Here is a 22,169-nt window from a genome sequence, read left to right as displayed (position 1 = left end):
AAGCAACTTCTTGTCTCAAGTTGTTTTCTTTATGGAAACTTGTTTTGAACAAAGAACTGATACTACAGGCAACTGCCAGCAGGATCTACCAAGAGATAATGTGTTCCACTCTAATATTATATCAGTGGTTCACCAATCCTTTTCCCCTAAAATATTTGTAAAAACACTGGAAATACCTATGAAATTTATAAAACAGCTCCTAAAGCATCTGCTTAATGTCCTTTCCTTCAAATATAAAAGACCTCCACATTTCAGGGTCTTTTGCTTATGGGTACGAGGGAGAGGTTGAGGAAAAGGGAGGACAACTATCTTTTCAGTTGCTATGTTACAAAATTTAAATGACTATTACTCTAGAGATTAAATATAGACTTTACATAAACAATGGAAATAAACCATAACTGAAGCCATATAAAATCCTCATCAGGTCAAGTGACAGCATATTAAGAAAAAACATATATGTTATATAGAAGATAATATACACAGATTTTAACAATCATTTTCCCCCTTAAAAGTCACTGTCAGTAGGATCACAGTCTTACTGTACAGACAAGTGACTGGAATATTTGAAATTACTAATGGGATAAATTGAGGTTACAGAAGCAAAATTTTATCAAGTACACCTTTGCACATGTCTATACTATGACTTAAATTAAAAGCCTTAAGCATTCTCCTACATACTCCACTTTCAACCTAAATGGAATATCACTAACAGTATACAAAGAGGGCACTTCTAACCTAGTTAGTGTAACTATATGCTACAGGACAGCTATTTTACAAAGGAGATTAAGTTCAGATGTTTAGAAACTTTAAAAATAAGAGAAAGCTAGAAACCCTAAACAGCTACTCAAATGGAACTATAATTATCTTTTAGAGAGCATTAGACTAAACTCCAGTATTTGCTACAGTCATTGTATTAAAAGAAAGTTCTACCACACCTAAAGGATAAGGCATAGCCATCTACTAATTGGCATATTTGTTTATTTGTCTCAGTTTGTGAAAATGTTCTTATTTGTGTAAGCAGCAAAACAAACTCCAACTGAATGATTGCTATATGCAAAAGAACTGAAGGCAATAGCCTCTGCAGTGAACTTTACAGTTCTCAACAGCACACACGCAACATGCTATCTGAAAAAAGTTTCTAACTGAACTACATGTATTAAATACTGAAAAAAGTTTTACATTTTTTATTATAATTTATTTTATTTAACAATCTAAGAAGTTTGCAGCCATCAGAAGTTCCAGTGCAATTTCAGGTGCAATTGGGAATTCAGGAATCTCCGTAGAGCTGTTAGTATAGCGGACCTTGTAGGTGAAATACATGCATACTTTGGATAGGACATGGGATGGGATCTCTCTAAAATTGACCTCATTTGTTTCATTTTCTGCAAACTGACCTGTAGAAAGAAAAAAACAACACAAAAGAACACCAAACCATATGTCAAAATCTCAATTCAGTGCAAAATGAAACAACTTACCATATTAATACAATGCATTTAAATAGACCTGCCTAAGTCTCATCTTCCAGGGTATTAGATTTTTCATTGTAAAGCAGGATGTGCCACATTCAGAGCCTCCAAGAATATTAAGACACCCAGCACTATGAAATGTTTATTTAGGCTGCAGCCTATCAGAATTAGTCTGAACTACACCAGAAATTTAGGTTTACTTCCAATACAGCTGATAGGTACTTTAGATGTGCACTAAGCTCTAAAAGCCATTAATCCAAATTTCTAGCTGTCCTGTCCAAGGAAAAGGTTTGTAGATGTTTCGTATCTGCATATGCACACGTACATTTGTGTATCAGTAGTCCCTTCTATGACCCAATAGCTTTGAATTTCTCAGTTTCAGGAAAATTTGACAAGAGGGTTGAAACCTCAAAGTTGCATTAGTTTGATAAGCTGTTGAAACAGACAGCAGGGACAGGGAAACTAGTTGTATTGGAGGGAAGTTTACATGCAGTACAAGTTTATGCCTATTACATGAAAGAATTTATTCAGAATTTAAACCTCAAAACACAAGTAAATTTGAAATTCGCTTCCTATAGTTCCTATAACCATGAAACCTGGATGATACAAAAGTTAAAATTCCATGGGTAGTCCCACAGGATTTCTACTATTTTTGTCTCTCTTCCCCTCACATCTTTGGACTTTCAACTCATTAAACTGAAAGACAATAAAAAAATAATAACATTAACTCCATGTTTATGGAGACTAGCAATGTTTAGTTCCCACTACTTCTGTGGGCATCTCCTTCTAGCTACAAAGCAGAGCTATTTACTAATGTCTACACAGATTTGTGTTGAAATATCTGCATGAACTGGAGCCAATCTGGCTTGAATTTTAGTACAGGAACAGTTGGAAGGAAAAGAAGAAATGCTGGCGTATTGGCCAAATCACAGCACTGAAACAAAAGACTTACACATCAGTGAAATTATGACCTACTGAACCAGACAGCAACAGTACTTTTTCTTGTGACCCATTTATCTTGTTAGTATTTATACAAAATATTCTTGACTGCTGAGTCCCTTGCAGAGCAGTTTCTAGCTCTCTAAGCAGGCTACTTTGCCTTTCCTCCTTCACACTGAATGAATTCCGAGCAGGTCTTGTAACTATTCTTCCTCTTAGATGTCTGGGAGGCTGACATGGACACAAAACACTTACTATGTATTTTCAAATGCAACCACAAAATCACACTGAAAATTTTAATTGCTCAGTTTGCCCAAGTATTACTAAGCAATTAAAAATATATGAAACCAGTAGATCTCTCCAGTAATATCCCTCACCAGAATCTTAAAGAGAACATAAGAACCATATTCAGCTTCAAGCAGCCTACTGCCCAACCACTCAAGGCACAGGATGAGGGTATAGAAGGGAGAAAGCACTTGTGCTAACTTCTCCCTATTCTCTCCTCCACCCTTTTGGTCTTCAGAAATTAGTTCGGACACTTCTTAAACCAGATATAGGCTCATATATTCAGTAACATGTGAGGTCCTTTCCTCCTGTAAGTTTAGCTTGAGGCGAGGGCAGATAACTTCATAATTAAGCTCAGGAACTCCTTCCCACAGGATGTTGCCAACATGTGGCATTAAGTCCAGTAGGCAGCAAAGCACCACACAGCTGCTTACTCATTTGCCCCTGCTGTGGGTGGACAAGGAAAGAGGAAAGGAACAGTAAAAGCAAGAAAACTTGTAGGTTGAAAGAAGAGAAATGAAACAAAACAAGCAATGTAATGGTAATCACCACCTCTCATGGGCAGACTGATGACAAGCCAGTTCTCAAGCAAGAAATGGCTCACTTCCCTTTTTACACCTCTCCTTTTTTACTTTGGAGCAAGACATATGGAATGTAATATCTCCTTCAGTAACTCAGGCCATGTGTCTGGTTGTGTTTCCTCCCAGCCTCCTGCACACCCTCCTGTCTGGTAATTGCGTGGGGAAAGGATGAAGCCTGAACAGTGTGCAAACATCTTTCAGCAACAGCTAAAACAGGTGTTATTGGTTCTGTTTTAGTCACAAATATAAAGCACAGAAGCCTGTGACCTGCTATGAAGAAAATTAACTCCATATGGAATACCAGAAGTTCCACCATGGATGTGGCAATAAAGAACTACCAGCTCTTGTTTGTTTTGAACATGGCAGCTCCCTGTTTCATAATAATACCCTCAAGTTCTCATACCATGGGAAACTAATAGCAATGTAACACAGTGTAAGATCCCTAACTGCCCAAAAGGCAGAGTACAATTTTAAGTCTGGTACTATGGTGCCTCAACAGAGATGGACTGTTCTGCTGGAAACAGGAACTAGGCAGGATGGAAAAGTTAGCATTTTTTCAAACTTCTACTTACTGTATGATAAAAATTCAAACTGTCCAAAAGTGAAACTGAAGAAGGTAAAGGTACTAAGTCTTCTGTACCTACCTGGTCCACTCAACATAGCTTTTATTGTTCCTGATGTTAATGCATGCTCTCTTTTTACAATGAACTCATGGCCATCAGAGGATATTAACTTCACATACATAGCATCTGGGCCCTCACACCCACCGTATGTTTTCTCTTCTCCATCTGTATCACAAAAAAGATATTGGTTTCAGAACACAATATACTGATTCATGTTACTAAAAATGCAAGTTGAAGTCTTTCCTATGACTACATTTGCAGACTGAAGAACCCAATACAACCAGAAATGAGACATTTTGCATATTTAAAGATTACTTTTCTGAAGTAATCAGAAATCTGTTTTAAAGTAAGTAGTTTTGCAAAACTTGGATTTTTTTTATCAATGCCCCTCCATCATCTAATTCTGATACGATTTTTAAAATCTACATAGGAATGAAGTTTTCCTTTAGACATTCTCAAGCAAATTGAACATGCTATTGCTTCCTTCAATTACATCTAAAGTCATGTTTATCATACTAATACTTGCTTAAAGTTAACTAAACACATATCTGATACATCTGAAAAATGCAGACGATGAGGAAAAAATGTTTTCTGAAGCACCTGTAAGAACAAAAGCAGTCAATATTCCTGTACTGAAGAAATGACATGAAATAAGATTCATCCTCCCTGACTGCCCAACCAGACCCAGAACCATACTGCATCAGTGCATATCTCTATTGTGGCCTTTGGCAGAAAGCATGCATAGTGCCAAAGCACTAAACCCAGGGAGATTCCAAAATTCTCTCCAGCAGTTTGACTGTGCTTTTTCTGTTTCCCTTCTCTCTTCTGTTTCACTGAATACCTGCTCTCTACTTTGTTTCTCCTGAAGGCTTTATCCCCCCTTACCTTTTTGTGCCTTCTTTTATTGTATCCTGACAGCACCACTTTTAAAAACTGAATTACTGTAGTTGGTATAGCAAATAAAACATTCCCGCAATCAAGTTGCTTTGTGAATTTGAAGTTAAAATTGAATTATTATGTACTTATTGCCAATTTTCATAAAGTACTGCCAGTGCCAAACATGCTATAATACAGTCACAGAAAGTATAGACAAAACCTGAATCCGTCCAATCCTGTTTCATTAACCAGTCATTTGCTGAGGCAGAAACAACAGTTTCAGAAATGCAGTCATATCATACACAATGTCATTTACCAGAAATCAGTCAGTATTATGATCCCTGAGCCAGAATTCAACAGGCTGACTTTAGTTAACAAACAAGCAAAGGACTATTTTTAAAAGTACACAGTGAAATATTCTTGGCCACTGTATAAAAGTTTAGTGCTATAAAAGCCTAAGGCATCCCTATTTTAGAATATATATTTTCAGGACTATGCATGTTAAGTAAGTGAAATTTTTTGTTAGAATAGATACTCTGAACAAGTCTTCCAATAAATGAACAGTCAGTTGAGAAAATTCTCCTAAAAAACATTTGTAGGAAGTTTGAGGCTACAAGAAAAAGTGACAAGATCAACATTTAAAGTCTCAGAATTAAAGTCTCTCTCCTTTACCAATGTGAGAGAGAAAATGCCTGAAATCATATAAAAACAAGAAACTCTCTAAGATTGTGAACTTACCCATTCTCTTCTTATTAAAAAAAAAAAGGTTTCTTTTCAACCTCAGATTTTGCAATAGGAGCGTCTGAAAAAAACACAAGGGGCAATAATTTGAGTCAGCAATACAGTTTTAAAATTCCCCTTTACTTATTAGTCTTATGTTACCATAAACACTCTTCCAAAAAGAGTACATGCAGTGTTGATGAGCAGTGTGTTTTGAAAACAGGAAACCTATGAAGCTGATCCATGGGAAATGCAAACCCTTGACCTTAGCACCTCCAGTACTGTCTGCAGGGCAACCTGCTTGCTGGAAAGCAGCTTTGCACAAATAGACCTGGGGACAAGTTGAACATGAGCCAGCAGCGTGCTCTTGCAGCAAAGATGGCCAACAGCACCTTGGACTTTATTCAAGAGCACTGCCAGAAGGTTGAGGCAGGTGTTCCTGCCCCTCCACTCAGCACTGCTGGGACACATGTAGAGTGCTGGGTTCAGTATGACAGACTGAAGTGAGTCCTGCAAAGTATCACAAAGCACTTGTCATACAAGGACAGGCTGAGAGAGCTGGGGTTGTTTAGGCCAAGAAGGCTCAGGGATCAGTCTAATCAGTATGCACTAAATACCTGGCCTTCAACCTCTCCTTCACAGCAGATTAACAGTTCCCAATATCACCACCAATACCACCTACATAATCTACTTCAGACCTTCTACTTATACCTATAATGCAGGTATAGTTAACCAGGAGCCTCTATAACTTCTATACTGATATCCAGCTTGCTGCACGTGTATTTCTCCATGGAAAAGAAATTAAAAAGAGTTAGAGAAATGGAAGCACTTATTTGCAAAACAAATCTGGTATCCTCAGATCCAACTTTCATTTCTTCACCAGAAACCACATCTGTGCTGTCTAAAAGAAAACTTTGGAAGAGAAATTCTACCCACCCACCTGCTTTCCTAAAATTCCTTTCATATCAACAGCCACTCTGTAAACATTAACCCAGTACAAATCAATGATACTGCTGTGTGCCCACAGATTCAGGAAAATAGCCCCAGTGATTCTAGGTGGTCTCCCAGCTGATACTCAGGGTTGAGGGCAATAAAGAGATCAGAACAGAGACCACACCTCCCATTTGGTCCCTCCTATGTTTCTGGTAAAAGTTTAGCAAAAAAATGTAAGCAAGCTGAGGAAGCTGCACAATTTGGAAGAAGTACTACAGGCACCACTTTGCTATTGCTGATCACTTCACTTCTGCACAGCACTTTGATGTTGGTTTATTCCATCTCTTTAGTTTTTAGTTGTCTGAAGAGAAATGAGCAAAAATAATCCTCCACTAACATTGCTGCTTCCTTTGAAAGTATTCTGACCTTACAGAACTATCTCTAAAAAAGTATTTTCCTTACCACTGGTATAAGGAACATCTTGTACTCTTGCAGGTGAAAAGTTCCTGAACACAAGGCATATTGAAGAATGTTCTTTGAGAGTTAATCTGATAATAGAGATTCCCTAGCATGGAGCATTAAGCGATGTCACCATGTTCAGTAATTCCAGGAACTCATCTAAGGAAACTCCATTTGGGTACTGGGACAGTTAGGGCCCAAAACTGATGGGATCTTTCACCCTCTTTCAACAGTTTGTGTAAATGGAAATAAGTCATCTTATTGGAGAGCATCTGTTGCTCAGGAACTGAAGAAATACCTCACATTATTACATCTAACTTTGCAGAAGAGGATCACTAGCACTACCTCTTTCTCTAGCCACAAAGCCATTTGCTACATTCTAAAAGAGTAGTGAAACCAACTATAATTTATAAATAATAATCCTTGGAAAAAAAAAAAAAAAAAAAAGAAAAACAACACAGAAGTGATACCACTCTTTGGAAGTGTTGGGGTTGACAAAATGTGCCTTGGTCTACAACACAAATAATAACACTAAACACAGGAATAAAGGCTACTTAGTGGGAATATATTAAGATATATTAACACCTTGCAAAGTAAAGGCATAACTTGAGGAAGCTAATACATTGAAAGATTGAAAATAGAGAAGTGAAAAAGTCTACACAAAAAAATTAGATGTCACAAAAATACACATTTAAAAAGAACATTTTAATAAATCAAATGTGCTATCATATGATTAGAAAGGAAAAAAATATAATAATTAACAAAGAAGAAAAAAATTATCAGGCTCAATGGTCTAAATTCAATTGTACTAAACAGTAAAGGAGGATACAAATGCAGTAAGCCTTTGTAGTTTTAGGGCATGCTGAATCTAGTATTTAAAAAATTAATCAGTCATTTTCTTTGGGAAGAAGGAAACTTAAACCAGATGCAATCTGGGCTCAGTATATCATCTGGGGTTAAATAAATGTGATGAGAGGTAATCTCAAAATGAGAAAGAACCTTTCCACAAGACTACAAGAACACAGTATGGTGTTGCAAACGCAGAACAACTGAACTAGAAAAGAACTATTAGTTCCTCTAAAAAACCAGGGTTTTTTTTAAACAATGCTGCCAGAAAAAAATAGGCAGATTTGGATGAGACAGAAGTGAAAAGCATTGCAACAAAAGTGGGATGAAGTCTTGAAAAACAGTGTACTAGAAGCCACATAAAATTAAGTCATTTGAAATCAAGACTCCTGCATGAAGGGACCAATACAATCTTCTTTCATGTAGCCAGGGCTTGTTATTTGGGGCTATGGTAATTCTGTGGTGAATTATAAACTGATAGCAACACTGTGGGGGCAAAAGAAAAAAAAGGAGGGTGAGGGACAAAGAGCCAAATGCACACTGAGAATTATTTTCAATAAAGATAAGGAATATGAGCAATGCTTGTCTGGAATACTGCACACAATTCTGAATTCCTTTTTCAAGAAAATGACGTTTGAATTACAAGAACTACAGAGAGAACCTACAGATGCAACAAAAGGTCTGTTTATGAAAGAAAACTTAATCTTCCTTATTCAGCTTAGCAAAACTGGAATGAAGATAAATATAAAAATTAATTAAAAGGATAAACATCAGTGGGAAAACTATGCCATCATAATACCTCAGTTTAAGTTCAACTAATGAACATAAACAAAAAATAAATAAATAAATAAATAAAGAATCAAATTTATAGTGCTATTCCAGAATCCAAGTTTGGTTCTGGATATGGAAAATCCCAAACATTCTATTGCCAAAAGTAAAAGATGTAGAAAAGCCAATCTGTTTTTAAGAAAAGCTTGTAATATGTTCCAATATATGATGCATTTGACATGCTAGCAAGAAACACTTAGTTTCCATTCTGATGCAATGACGCATCATTAAAAAAAAAAAAAAATCATGAATCCTATTAGCAGTATAGATTTATTCCTCACAAAATAGCCAACAGCAGACAGCCCAGAAAACTCAGAGAGCCAATGCAACAAATGAGGAAAAAAGAAAAACAAGAAACTCAGGAAACCCAACAAAACCTAAAAAAAAAAAAAAAAGTTCCTCTTCTGCATCAAGATGCGTTCAGTCTGTCATGACATTGAAGATGGGAACATTTTCAAAGGCAGAAAAAATGCACACAAAGTAAATCAAAAGAATATAGAAACACCTCCCACAAATTCTCATTTGTGCATATAGGGAGAACAAAAGGAATGTTTTCTGCACCTTCCTCTTAATTGACACTGGCCTGGCCTTAGGTTTTAAATAACAGGCCAAGGAGAGTCAAGCAACCTTATATGTTGTCTTCCAAGAAATTATTTTCTCTCAGTGTATTTCCAGTATACAGTGATATGCTTATTACAAAACATACCACTATATTTTCCTTCTATATAATGAAAGCAGCATAAAAGACAAGACAACAGGAAGAAAGACCCAGACTTCTGAACATGCCTAGTAACTACTTATATTTCAATTACTTCTCCACATTTTATAGTTGCCCTGTTTGACTTCACCAAGACTACACCAATGCAGCAGTCAGGATAAGAACAATCCAAGTTTTGTTAATGTGTACTTTTTATATATTTTTGACTTGACTATTTCAGGCTCCTGCAAAGAACCACTAATTTATGTTGAAGTACATTCACAATTCCATTCGTCCTTCAAGAAGCTTATGTGGCATTACCATAAGGTAGCTCAGCTCCCTGACTTAAATCTCAAAAAAGCACATATATTACGTATTACAGTTCTCCTGCTTTGCCTCCTTAAACAAACAAACAAAAAACCCTGCATTTCTTAAGAGAAAGTTTACATAAAAGGGATATGCCACTTTTTAATCAGAGGGAGAGTACAATACAACTAAACCCAGCTATTCAGCACAGAAACTTTCCAACCAGTTTAAAAAGGACTTCCTGCTGCAGAAAACATAGAATTATCATCAGATATTAGAGAGCTGAAAACTGCCACAAGCTGCCAGAATATATATTTACACCTAAAAGGTACAATACTGCGAAATATCACAAACCTCTGAACCAATGCAACTGAGCCACACAAGGCTCGTTCCCCTACTTCAACATCTTCTCACACCTCTAAGAAGAAACAGGATAGTGTCGAGTTTAGTCTGATCTCCTTCCTGCTTCTCTTGACCATCAAATGCAAGAACAAAACAAAAGTATGCTTCCAGATACACATCCAATCAATCCCAGCTTGCTCCCAATGCTGCATGCTCATCTCCCAAGTTTGCCAGAATTTCCAGAATATCATTTCTTTGTATGCCAATGAGTGGAATAGACTTGAAGGACATACACCAATGTAGCTGAACACACTGGACATTCCAGAACCTAACTGCTATGCTCTCATTAGCATAAGAACACTGAACCTATGTTAAGTATTTCAAGCATCCAGATTCTTTGATCCCAAAGGAAAATCCTTTAAAAAAAATGGCTTCCAACTCATTAGCTGCATGACACAAACATAACTTTTGTACGATTCAGCTGCTGACATTTGTATCCTACACTGTCAATTTTTGGAAAACATGTGGCAAATTGGCCTTTATCAATTTCTGTTTGTTTAAAAGCCAAATGTGACATTTTTTGGTGTCATTTATATGTCAGTAAGAGTTCACCAATTACCAAATGCTGCTGTGTGTTACAACCATAGCCTCCTGCTGTTCAATCCTAAATTCTATCCTAATAACTTGATTAAAACCACCGTTCTTCAGTTTAGTATTCATTGCTCAGCACCTATAAAAAAAAAATCAGGTAATAATAATTAAGGGATCGAAGTGTATTTAGAAAAAACATGAGGAGAAACAGTACAGCATGATTTCCAGATCAGCTGATTCACCACTCCAATACTCTCAGGCTCTAAAATTCAAATTTTCCGGTACACACTGGAAAGTGACAGGAAGGCATCTACAAGTGAATGCTAGTTGAGATAATCAGGAAATGAAGTACAATAAAATGTACAGAGTACCAAAGATCAAATGTACAGAGTACTGCAACTTCCTGTCTAAGGAAACTTTCCTTTTCAGTAATTCCCCAGGAGCTTCAAGGAAAAAAAAAACCTCAAAAACATGGGCATGGGAATGTTACTGTTTTCTTCCAAAGAGTACTTCTGAGCTGTACTGTACAACCCTTGCCATTGGGGAAAAGAGGCTGATGGCACACTGCAAAATTTTACAGGGCATGGATTTCTGCCCTTTTGTTACAAGCATGCACCAAAAACTGCTGTTATGCAAACTACCCCACAATGAAGCCAACTAAACTCTGAGCCTTTCTAGGTGCTAAAAGACTAGTCAAAATAATCAAAATACTTTAAAATAATCTGACAAACCCCATACTTTCATGACATAACTTAAGGATTTATTGTAATGTACACAAGAATTGCAAAAACACAGTAATAACACCTGAAGCTGAGTATCCTTGATACTAATTTGTCTCTCTACAACAATATTAAAACAATTAACAATATTAAAATTCTTCCCATTAAGACTATGTGAAACTATCTAAATCGGTTCATCACCCACTCTGGTACAGAAAAAAAAAAAGAAAATAAAATTTCAAATGACTTTGCCACAACAAGCAAAAAAAAATGCTGAAGTGCTAAAAGTTTTTAAAAATTATCTTAAAGCTCCCACTGGAAACGTTAGCAAAAATTTTACAGATGTAAACATATTATTGATATAATTTAAGCTCATTAAGTTATAAAAGGCTGATCTCAAGGCCTAAGGTGCGTCTCACCTGTAAAAAGATGTGGCCAACGTACTACAGGAAAATTAATAAACACTTACTCCCCTTCTAAGTAACTCTTCAGTTAATTGAACATTATTTCTCCCCCAACAATCATTTTGATCCTTAATATAGCAAAAGGAGAAAATTGGGAATACGCAGAGGATTACTCAGAAATAAGTGTGCCAAGTGGTTCTTACCATAAAGATCTGTCACGTGCCTGTTTATCTATGTTTTTCTGGTTTGCTTCCAAAAAACATCAAAGTCAAGTAAGCAAATGGCCTGTGACTATCTAGGTCTCCTCAGAATGCAAAGCATAACTTAAACTTAATCCACGGTACCAAACGCACTTAGAAATATTTAATAAAAGTTGACTGGTGGAAGACCAAATTGGCTTTCAAAGCAAACTGCCACCTTTTCATACACAAATGTGAAGCCCTCAGTAACTTACCAATGCTCAGACTACCTCGTACTAAAGCAGAACCTCCCTCTGAGGAACACACGGCACTCAAAAGCGCATTTCTGTTGCTACGTGCGAGTAGGGCTATCACCCTTTGCTTTGCTTTACTTACATCCGCCGACCATTACCGCCAAATCACTTTAACCAGCACGTCTCACCTTGACAAAACCCCTGGGGGCGCATCCTAAATTCTTTCGGCCTTAACTTTCCCCCTTTCTCTACGGCCGGGTGTAGGAAAAAGGCGAACGTCACTTAGGGTAGGAGTTTGGGAGCGATACTCAAACCCAGCATTGCTCCAGAGAGCCCCTTCTTCCGGCGGCGCCGGCATTCGAAAGAGAACATTCTGAGAGAGGAACGCGCCTTTCGCCACCCCCTCGGTGGGAGAACCGCACTCCCGTCACCCGCTCCTGGCACCTGGCACCCGCCCCGCGCACCCCGCCGGCCGCCGGCGCCGCTCCGGCCCTTCCGCCCGAGCCCGTTCTGCCCCCCCGCCCGGCGCGGGGAGAGGCCCGCTGCCCTTCGCGGCGCCGGCTGCGTGGGCTCTCCGCTCCCCGCCCGCCCGGGCGCCCCGCCCCCAGGGTGTCCCTGGCGGCCCCGGCGGGTTCTCGCCCCCGCGGCCGCCCCTCACCCGAGCGTGCCGCTCCCTCCGCCCCGCTCGCAGGGCCGCGCTGTCGGCCCAGCTGCCTCCGAGCGCTTCCGCCCGGGTCACGGGCCGCTTCCGGCCCCACCGCGCCCAGCCCGTGCGGCGCCCGCGCTCCCGGCATGCTGCGCGCCCGGAGCGGTGCATGCTGGGCCGCGTAGTTCCCGGGGCATCTGCAGGCCCGCCATGTCAGGGTGCAGGGGTGTCGGCCGGCAACAGCTGAACATGAGCGAGCGCTTGCCCGGCTGGCCAGGAAGGCCAGTGACATCCTGGCTTGTGTGCCGAATAGTGTGGCCAGCAGGAACAGGGCAGTGATGTGCTCAGCACTGATGAGGCTGCACCTCGAGTCCTGTGTTCAATTCTGGGACTCTCAGTTAATGCACGACATCGAGGTGCTGGAGGCTGTCCGGAGGGTGACGAAACTGGGTAAAGGTTCTGGCGCATGAGTTTTATGAGGAGCACCTGAGGAAGCTGGGGTGATTTAGCCGGGAGAAAAGAAGGCTCAGTGAAAACCTTATGGCTCTCTACAACTATCTGAAAGGAGATTAATAGTTGGGGTTCGCCCCTTCTCCCAGGCGAGACAATGGCCTCAAGCAGTGCCAGGGGAGGTTCAGGTTGGACATCAGGAGGAATTTCTTCACAGAAAGAGTATTAGACACTGGAATGGACTGCCCAGAGAGGTGGTGGAGTCACCATCTGGGGGGGCGTTTGAGGAATGATTTGATGCGGCAGTTAATGCCATGATCTGGAGACACAGGCGGGACTCGGTGCCTCGGAGGTGTTTCCCAGCCCCATGGATTCTGCACTCTGCGGCTGAGCGGTGCAGGGAGCTGCTGACGGGGGCGCCGCGGAGCCGGCCGGTCCTTCCCGCGGGCGGAACCAAAGCGCGGGGCGGCGCGGCGCGGCGGGGCTGCGGGTGCGGCACCGCCCGCCGTGTCCGCTGTGCGGCCGGGCCCCGCCATGCTGCCGCTGCTGCTGCTGCGGGCCGCCTCCGCCCCCGCCGCCTCCGCCGCCTGCCGCCGCGCCTCCGCCTCCGCCTCCGCATGGCTGCGGGCCGCCGCGCACCCCGCCGGCCGCCACCGGGCCGCTCTGGCCGCCGCCGCGAGGCCCCAACAGGTTCAGTGTAGGGGCTGTGGGGACTGTGGTGGGAGAGGGGGCGCGTTCCCGCTCCCCGGGGAGAGGGCGGCGGCCCTGCCATTCGCGGTCTTGCCCTTAGGGGATTCTGAGGAGGGAAGCGAGGTGCTCCTCGGGCCGTACCTCCTCTGTTACGCCCAGATGAGACCCCACCTGGAGTGCTTTGTCCCCATCGACCTACTGGAGCGAGTCCAGAGGAGGCCACCAAAATGACTGGAGGCGTATAGCACCTCTCCTGCGGTGAAAGATTGGGGGAATTGGGTTTTATCAGCCTGGAGAAAGGAGGCTTGGAGATGACCTAATTTGTGGCCTTGCAGAACCTGAAGGGAGCCTACAAGCAAGTCGTGTAGGGAAAAGGGACTTTTTACAAGGGCATGGCATTCCAGGACAATAGGGAATGGATTAAAACTGAAAGTAGATTTAGCTGATCTAAAGGAAGCTATTTAGCTAATCTAAGGTATTAGGAAAAACAATTCTTTTCTCTTAGGGTGGTTAGACTCTGGAATAGGTTGCCCAAAAAAGCTGTGGATGCCCCAGCCCTCAGGGTGTTTAAGGTTGGCCTGGATGGAGCTTGGAGCAAGCTGGTACAGTGGAAGGTGCCCTACCCACAACAGGACTATTGGAACTGGATGATCTTTAAGGCCCAGTTCAACCCAGACCATTCTATTATTCTGTGATCAGAGATGTGATGAGCATGGGTACCATAAATGTCTCCCTGCAAAGCTGTGTGTAAATCAATTGCTGCCTCAATTATCAGTAATGGGGTTGCAAATATTTAATGCTAATTTGGGATATTTACATGGAAAGTTATTAGCACAGTCAGGCAGCATATTAGTTGGAGTTTTTGGTATGCTTTGGAGTTTAACCTAACTTTAATCTCTAATTTGAAACACTGGGGGTGGATTCAGGGCAAGGATAAACTTTGTGTGAGTATATACACGTGCATATATGTGTGTATGTGTATATGGATGGATCAGGTGTAGTACTGATGTTCCTTAGCTCTGTACTGGTTTCATCTTTCAGGTTACATCTTTTCAAGGAGTGGCTGTCCGCAGCCTCAGCACATCCTCCCCTCATGATCACCCAGAACATGGAAGATTAGTTTATAAAGGAAATTTGGCAAAGGCAGTGTTGGGTATGTTACTTGAAGTGGTTTATATTGCTTTTTTTGTTGTTGTAGTTTTGACATTATTTAGTAACTTTAAAATGGAGCTTTAAAAGTGAATTTCTTTACCAAGTTGGCCAAAATCTGGATCATATGTACGTCAAAACAAGAAAACAAAAAAAGGTGCTAGTGATGGTGTTTGGTTTCTACTTCTCTGGTTGGGTATGCAGGGAGCTCTGTTCATCTCTTTAACCCCTCAGCCTTCTTTGGCTTCCCTTGCAGCCCTTGGGGTGACTTATCCAACCCAGTAAGCAACAAAGATGAGCTATAACTGCTGTTTACATTCTTGTGTGTGTGGAAGTGTTCCTGAAATGCTTCCCAGGCAGGCAGATATTTTTATGAAGTGCTCCATCTGCAATGAGACTTCACAAATCTTTCTTTGGCCAGTTAATGTTACAAAGACCTAGTGAAGAGTAAAGCTATTGGATGTTTTCTGATACACATTTTTGAAATGTTTCCTAACATACTTATTTGTCACAGCATCTTGGGCTCCTGGTTTTCAGGGTGACTTAAGGACTGTGGGTAGTCCACAGCACCAGCTACTGTCTTTCAAACCACCTGCAAAATGGGTGGGGAGTACTTCTTAATATTCAGTAACCCAGGGTTTATGCATGTTGGCCAAGCTGGCTTCTTTGTAATACTCATTGAAAGTCAACATTAGTTGTTGATGAAAGAGAGAAATTCCCTGTCTGCCATATCTTCAATGAGCACCAGTACATGTGTATATGAATGGAGTCAAGTCTTAGTAGAAATCAGTTTTTCTGCCTGTGAAGTAAAAACTTTGTATGTATGCATAACAGCTGATACTGACTGCATCACAGAAATAGAGCTAGCTTTGATGAAGGTACAGACAAACCAGAGCTGTGGCAATGAGAGCTGAGTTTTCAACTGTTTCTCAATGAACTTATAAAAAAGGGAAAAGGGTTTTCAGTAATGGCATTGTTATATGCTAGAAAAAATAGGTGTAATTGTAGAGGAAATTTTGCTCATAAGTGTTAACCTTCATTTTCTCTCTTTTCTTTTGTGTAGGTGTGAAGTTTTTCTCTTACTCCACCAGCATATTCAACCTGTTCATGATGCCCTACATCATGCTCAAAAGTGGTATTGGAATGGAAAGTTTGCTTTTCCAAGCTGCCTTTTATGGGTTGATTGGGATTTTCACATTTGTAACTCCAATTACTTTGCATATCCTTACAAAAGGTTACGTGATCCGGCTTTATTATAAAGATGAAGTGGACACCTATACAGCCATTACCTACAATGCCATCTTGGCAGAAAAAGTGACTGTTTTCCATCAGAAAGATGTAAAGATTCCAGACATCACCAAGATGTTTACAACATTTTACGCTAAAACGAAATCAATGCTTGTTAATCCTACGCTTTTCCCAAACCCTCAGGATTATAACCATCTCATGGGCTATGACAAATCCTCATTTTTTAGATTGGAGGATTTAGAGGAGGTAAAGGAAGCTGATGAAAGGAAGTAATTTGAAGATAATGTCAGTATCATTGTCCATAATGCAGTACTATGTATGTGAAAGAATGTAAAAATCTATTACACTTGCTTAAGTATCAGGCAGCTGGAGTTTTCATTATGCATTTTGGAATGTATAAAAAGAGACTTTTAAAATTATATTACAAACTATGTGAGGATTTCTTTAGAGTTAATAACATAAAATACAGTAAAAAAACTAGTTGCTTAGCCCTGTCTTTTGCTTGTTTATTCTTGGTTTGATTTTTGTTGTTAACTCTCCAGGAAACTGTAAAATGCATGAGCTGTCTCTTTGTGTCAAAGGAAGCCATTCATGATAGACAAATCATCAACACTCATTACCTATCAAGTATGTAGTTAAGATATTAAACCTTAAATATTTTTTGTAATCTAAAAATTCCAGGCTTTTTGTCACTGCTGGTGATGGTATAAAGGGAGTGAACGTGGCTTTCCCTTCCCTTTGTGACACCATCGGTAGCCAGGAGGAGTCTCTGGTAAGCAGACAAGTATTCTTACGAATTCCTGCTACAGGCTCCTTCCCAAGGAGAGAAGAACATGGGGAGAATGGCTGTGTGTATATAGAGCAGTAAGTTCTAGCTATTCTAAGCTACTCTCAGGTTTCTTACACTAAAGTCCCACTCTGAGTAACCCTGTCCCCAAATGTGGACAACAAGAGGCCTCTCTTCTCGGGCACGGGAAAGCACCGTGGCATAAGATTTGCTCTGTGAGAGGTGCTGTGTTTGAATCAACAGCTAGTGGTTAAAATGCATTCTGTCAGCATTTATGCAAGGTGAGGAAGCAATTGTGCCTTTAAAGAACGCACCTCTTGATTTTCAGCACTGCAAAGAAAGCCACCTTTCACTCAACTAAAAAGGGGATCCAGTCTTTTTGTGGTACTAGACAGGTTCTTCTCCCTTTAGTGTGTAGAGGTAGGATTCAAATTTTTTAGCCCAAGGCACATAAACTTGTTTTCAAAGAATGAAGGGCCTAAATATTTTTAGACATAAAAATTACTGAATTGAAAAAACTCATAAAATTAAAATTAATCCTTTTGTGTTAGCAGTGCCCTTTGTTATAAGAAAATCTGAGAGCTTGCTACTAGTCGTCCTGTCCTGCAAATAAAAAATAATAGCTAGTTTTCAAGCTGTTTCCTAAGTTGTAGCTAAAAAACTGCATTTAAAAGTCTAAATGTCTTCCAATACTATTATTTCAACTTTCTTTTGTAGGATGACAGCACAGATGATATTAAACCACGGTTTTGAATGTTGCTTTTCTGACTGCCCTCAATGTACTTGCTTAATAATTAAAAAGCAAATAATCCCATACCAATATTTTTGTGGCAGTTTTCTGGTGTTGGCACAACTATAATTTTAAAAGCCTCATAGAGTCTCATTAAGCCAGTATCATTCCATAGGTAGCAATAATATATAAACAAATTTTTCATAAAACTATATTGAACATGTGAGGTTCAAGTTACATTGAACAAGCAGTTCTCATCCCCTGGTTGTTCTACTTGTCCTCATTGAAATGATGTTTTACACCTAGTTAAAAGTAATCTTTCCAGTCTTATGCATTCACTAAGTTCTTTTGGTGCTTGCATTGAATGATGAAGTTGACTGCATCTTCTAATGACAAATACGGGGAGCACAGGAACTGGAGTTTGCTGGAGAAGGTAAAGGAAAGGCCACAAAATTATATTTATGTGCTCCATTGGCAATACCAAAATCCATTTCTTCTGACTGAAAAACGTTCTCATTTCTAAATTTGAGATTTAGCCAGTTCAGAATTAAGCTGCAAGAGTAAGGTGTCTCCATGCCAGTGGCTAAGTTTCTATCTATGAAAGGTAAATATTATCTCATCTGCTCACGTTCTGGTAGTGAAAAGCAAGTGAAGCTAGTGGGTGGCTTTCTGACACACAGATGATTAAAAATAATCATTAAAGAATCCAGAATTCTACCAGAAGATAGGTGATGATTCTGTCTGGGATGCAGTCTCAGAAAAAATACCTAATACTTCCAATGTGCAACTTGAAAATAATAGGATAGTACTTTTATATTAGGAAAAGAGAAGACCAGACTTACTGAAGATTCTTAGTATTCTACCTGCTGCTGCTTTGTTTGCTGCTATACTTAGATTGTGTACTTGGAATTCTAGGACCACTTAGGTTGGAAAGACCTCCAAGATCATCAATTCCAGCCAATAACCTGCCACTGCCAAGTCCACCACTAAACCATGTCCTTAAGTACCAGACTCATATATCTTTTAAATACTTTCTGACATGGTGACTCTACTACTTTCCCAGGGAAGCCTGTGCCAATGCTTGACAGCCCTTTCAGTGAAGAAAGCTTTCCTAATATACAGGCTAAACATCCCCTGGTGCAACTTGAGGCTGTTTCCTCTTGTTCTATTGCTTGTTACTGGGAGAAGAGACAGGCCCCACCTTGCTACAACCTGCTTTCAGGTTGTAGAGAATGATAAGATCACTGTGTTCCAGATTGAACAACCCCAGTTCCCCAAGCTGCTGCTCACAGCACTTATGCTCCAGACCCTTCACCAGCTTCACTGCCCTTCGCTGGACACACTCGACATCTCAATGTCTTTTGTGTAGTGAGGGGCCCAAAAATCAACACAGGAGTTGAGTATACTTACACATATGTGACTGGTTCAGATCTCTGGAATTGTTGAGAGCAGTTATTCACATTAGGATCAAAATAAAGGATAGGAATTGTACTCCAAGAAGACTTCAAGATGTATTTCTTCTTTGCTCTGGCTTCTAAGCAGTCTGTCTTTATTAAGATATTTCAAAGTGTTTTGTGTGCTTTTCCAGGTGGGAAGCTCTGAAATGCTTGGTGTCCTATGGTAGAAAATGTGCATAAATCAGAACAGGCCCTCTTGCTGCTAACAAATCTTGCAAGAGAATCAACTGTGGTATGAGTGTTACAAGAGACAAATTACAGAGCAGGTAATTCCCAAAGTCTGTTAGCTCCATGTCTGTTTAACAACCCTATTAATTATGTGAACTATTATTTTCTTCTAGTGTATTTTTCTTCAGTTTCATACACTTGGTGAAAACCAGTACTAAGTGCTGGTACTGCCTGCTAACATTTTCATCCCTGGAAGTTGATACTTCTTTGGGTGTAGATAACTTGTACACAATATGGAAGAAACAATTTATGAGATCTAGAGAATGTGCTTGAAATACTGATGTAGGAGGCCAGTTTTCTGAAATAAGTGATTTGCAAACTCTCTTATTTGCAAGGCAATGCATACAGTGAAGGCTGACAGCTCCAACAGCCTTTTCAGTACCAACAAATCACTTGCCCGTAGCAGCCGGACACATCTTACCCTGGTCCCAGTTTCACTCAATCTGATACAAAGAGCAGGGATTTATCAATGTGTATCAGCAACAGCATGGCCAGCAGGACCAGGGCAGTGATTGCCCCTGTACTTGGCACTGGTGAGGCCACACCTCATGTACTGCATTCAGTTCTGGGCCCCTTAATTCAGGGAGGGCATTGGGGTGCTGGAGCATGTCTAGAGAAGAGCAATGAAGAGGGTAGGTCCTGTGAAAAGCAGCTGAGGGAGCTGGGATTTTTTAGGCTGGAGAAAAGGAGCCTCGGGGGGCCCTTAACTGGGAGGAGGTTGTAGCCAGATGGGGGTCGCTGATCTCCCAGGCAGCCAGCAACAGGATGAGAGGAAATGGCCCCAAGCTGTGCCAGGGGAGGTTCAGGTTGGTTGTCAGGTGGAATTTCTTCATAGAAAGGGTGATAGGACATTGGAACAGGCTGCCCAGGGAAGTGGTGGAGTTACTGTCCCTGGGGTTAAAGGAAAGATGACATGGCACTCAGTGCCCTGGTCTAGTTGACACAGTGGTGTTTGGTCATATGTTGGACTCAATGATTTCAGAGGTCTTTTCTAACCTGGTTAATTCTGTATGAAATTCTTGAAGCCTCCTTCCTAGACACATTCTGCCTATCCCCCTTCCAGCCTTAAAAGCTTCCACAAAAGGCGATAGGTGACTGGTTTTTTTCTTTTCCCTTGGAAGAACAGTCAGGATAAGTGCAAATTTTTCTTTTGTCCTTGACTGCATGCTGCTTTCTTGCTAGTGACCCTCTCCCTTTTTCAAGTTTTTTGCTTTGTCCACATTACTATTTATTAGTCCCTATCCGTTCTTAATTATGAAGTACAAAGCTCCTTGTCATTCTTTAAAGTTATTTTTTAAATTAAATTATCCCACAACTTTCATCCTTTTCCTGCAAATGTAAAAAATTTTGATGAGAAAATTATCCCCTTTTGATACTTCAAAGAGAAATCTTCAAAGCTCTGAGGTACTTCACACTCTTAGCCACACTCTGTAGAATTAAAAGGTTACTATTTTGACTGGAGCTTGCTTTATTACAAACCAAAGTCATCACATTGGCAAAGATGAAGAAAATCTGTAAATTTTTGCATGGTGCCATGAGGGCTTAATTTAGGTGATGGAAACTTCATGAAAATTTCTTTATGCTGTAAAAATTAAGAGCAGACTTGAATTATTATAACTGCTCAGTATAACTTAATAGGTGGAAACTTGGTAAACTGTTGCAATTTGGTTGCTCTGGAGTTCTGTGGCCATACCACAAATTTCTTCATGCTTCATACCATGGATTTCTTCATTCCCCCATGTACAGCATAGCCTGCTGCAGCCTGCATCAGAAATGGGACAAGTGTGCTTAGCTATGAGTTGGATCCATTATAATAAGATTATCCTAGAGCTACACAGACCTCAGCAAGCAGCTGTTTTAAGCAGGGAATAACAGAGAACAAGAGCAAACAGCCACAGAACACATCCAGCTGTTTCCATTTCTAGAATTCCAGGGTGGACAGTGCTGCTGTGATGTGCTTACTGTGAGCCTCAGGTAAGACACATCCCTTTCTTATCCCTTCATCCTCTGCCTTCTCTTCTTTTTCACAATTTTAAAAGTTTAATGAATACTTTAGAGTACAACTGTAAGTTTTAGTTCTAAACTTGGCTTGCAGAGAATAAACCATAAGGCTGCTGGCAAGAGGCAGTGAGTTATTTCCAACATAACTGTTTGCACAGGAAAACCTGGTATGTATTTGCTACATTTTAATAGTCTGCAGTGGTTTTATGTGATATATTCAAATCAAACCACTTAGCCAAAGTTCATACAGCATGTAACAAAACATGTTCAGAGTAATGCACAGCCTTTTTCTATATTTCAAAAACTCTTTGGTTTCTTACTCTTACCAACTCACCACTGGATTTATGTGAGTGCACTGCTCTTTGTTTGGACTCCCATGGCACTCTGGAGCACTTCATTGCCTGTAGAGGAAATGAGCCCTCTACCTCTCTATTGTATCCCTGGGCATAACTTTCTATTTCCATTATAAACATTGTCAAAGACAGGGTGAGGGGATTTGAGAAGAGTCTACAATTTTCTATTCTTCATGCTTATAGTTGAGTGTTTTTATATGTTGTGAATGCAGTCTTATGCCTTATATAGAGCCCCTTTATGTCATGGTGCCTTCAGCATCAACCTAAATCCAGAATCAGAAGGAATAAATGTCTGCTTCCAGGTGCGAAACTATCTACTTCAAAAACTCACAAATGGTTCTGCAAGGAAAGTTATTATTGCCTCTTTCTTTGCTTAATAAAT

At 40.4% G+C, this 22,169-nt stretch overlaps 2 protein-coding genes across 2 annotated transcripts; one reads left to right on the top strand and one right to left on the bottom strand.

The window, feature by feature from the left end:
• Positions 1-961: 961 nt before the first annotated feature.
• On the bottom strand, positions 962-12,816 carry ELOC (elongin C). The gene is made up of 4 exons (XM_056484147.1): positions 12,707-12,816; positions 5,509-5,572; positions 3,916-4,059; positions 962-1,394 (listed from the first exon to the last, which is right to left on the bottom strand). Exons 2-4 carry the CDS (start codon positions 5,510-5,512, stop codon positions 1,204-1,206), a joined length of 339 nt encoding a protein of 112 aa, XP_056340122.1. The 5' UTR covers positions 5,513-5,572; positions 12,707-12,816; the 3' UTR covers positions 962-1,203.
• Positions 12,817-13,627: 811 nt separating this feature from the next.
• On the top strand, positions 13,628-16,719 carry TMEM70 (transmembrane protein 70). The gene is made up of 3 exons (XM_056484146.1): positions 13,628-13,834; positions 14,876-14,987; positions 16,047-16,719. The coding sequence occupies exons 1-3, from the start codon at positions 13,679-13,681 to the stop codon at positions 16,502-16,504; spliced, it is 726 nt and encodes a 241-aa protein (XP_056340121.1). The 5' UTR covers positions 13,628-13,678; the 3' UTR covers positions 16,505-16,719.
• Positions 16,720-22,169: the final 5,450 nt, after the last annotated feature.

The sequence above is a fragment of the Oenanthe melanoleuca genome, chromosome 2 (genome assembly GCF_029582105.1).
Source record: "Oenanthe melanoleuca isolate GR-GAL-2019-014 chromosome 2, OMel1.0, whole genome shotgun sequence".
NCBI classification, from domain to species: Eukaryota; Metazoa; Chordata; class Aves; order Passeriformes; family Muscicapidae; genus Oenanthe; species Oenanthe melanoleuca.
The sequence above is the reverse complement of the archived record's forward strand: the minus strand, read 5'-3'. Positions and strand labels throughout refer to the sequence as shown.

Bases quoted from the DNA above. Each gene is read 5' to 3' on its own strand.
- TMEM70 (XM_056484146.1), top strand. From the start codon at position 13,679: ATGCTGCCGCTGCTGCTGCTGCGGGCCGCCTCCGCCCCCGCCGCCTCC. The intron at 13,835-14,875 runs GTTCAGTGTAGG...TTCATCTTTCAG, and splicing joins CCGCCGCGAGGCCCCAACAG to GTTACATCTTTTCAAGGAGT. The intron at 14,988-16,046 runs GTATGTTACTTG...TCTTTTGTGTAG, and splicing joins TTTGGCAAAGGCAGTGTTGG to GTGTGAAGTTTTTCTCTTAC.
- ELOC (XM_056484147.1), bottom strand. The intron at 1,395-3,915 runs GTAGGTACAGAA...TTCTTTCTACAG, and splicing joins AGCTATGTTGAGTGGACCAG to GTCAGTTTGCAGAAAATGAA.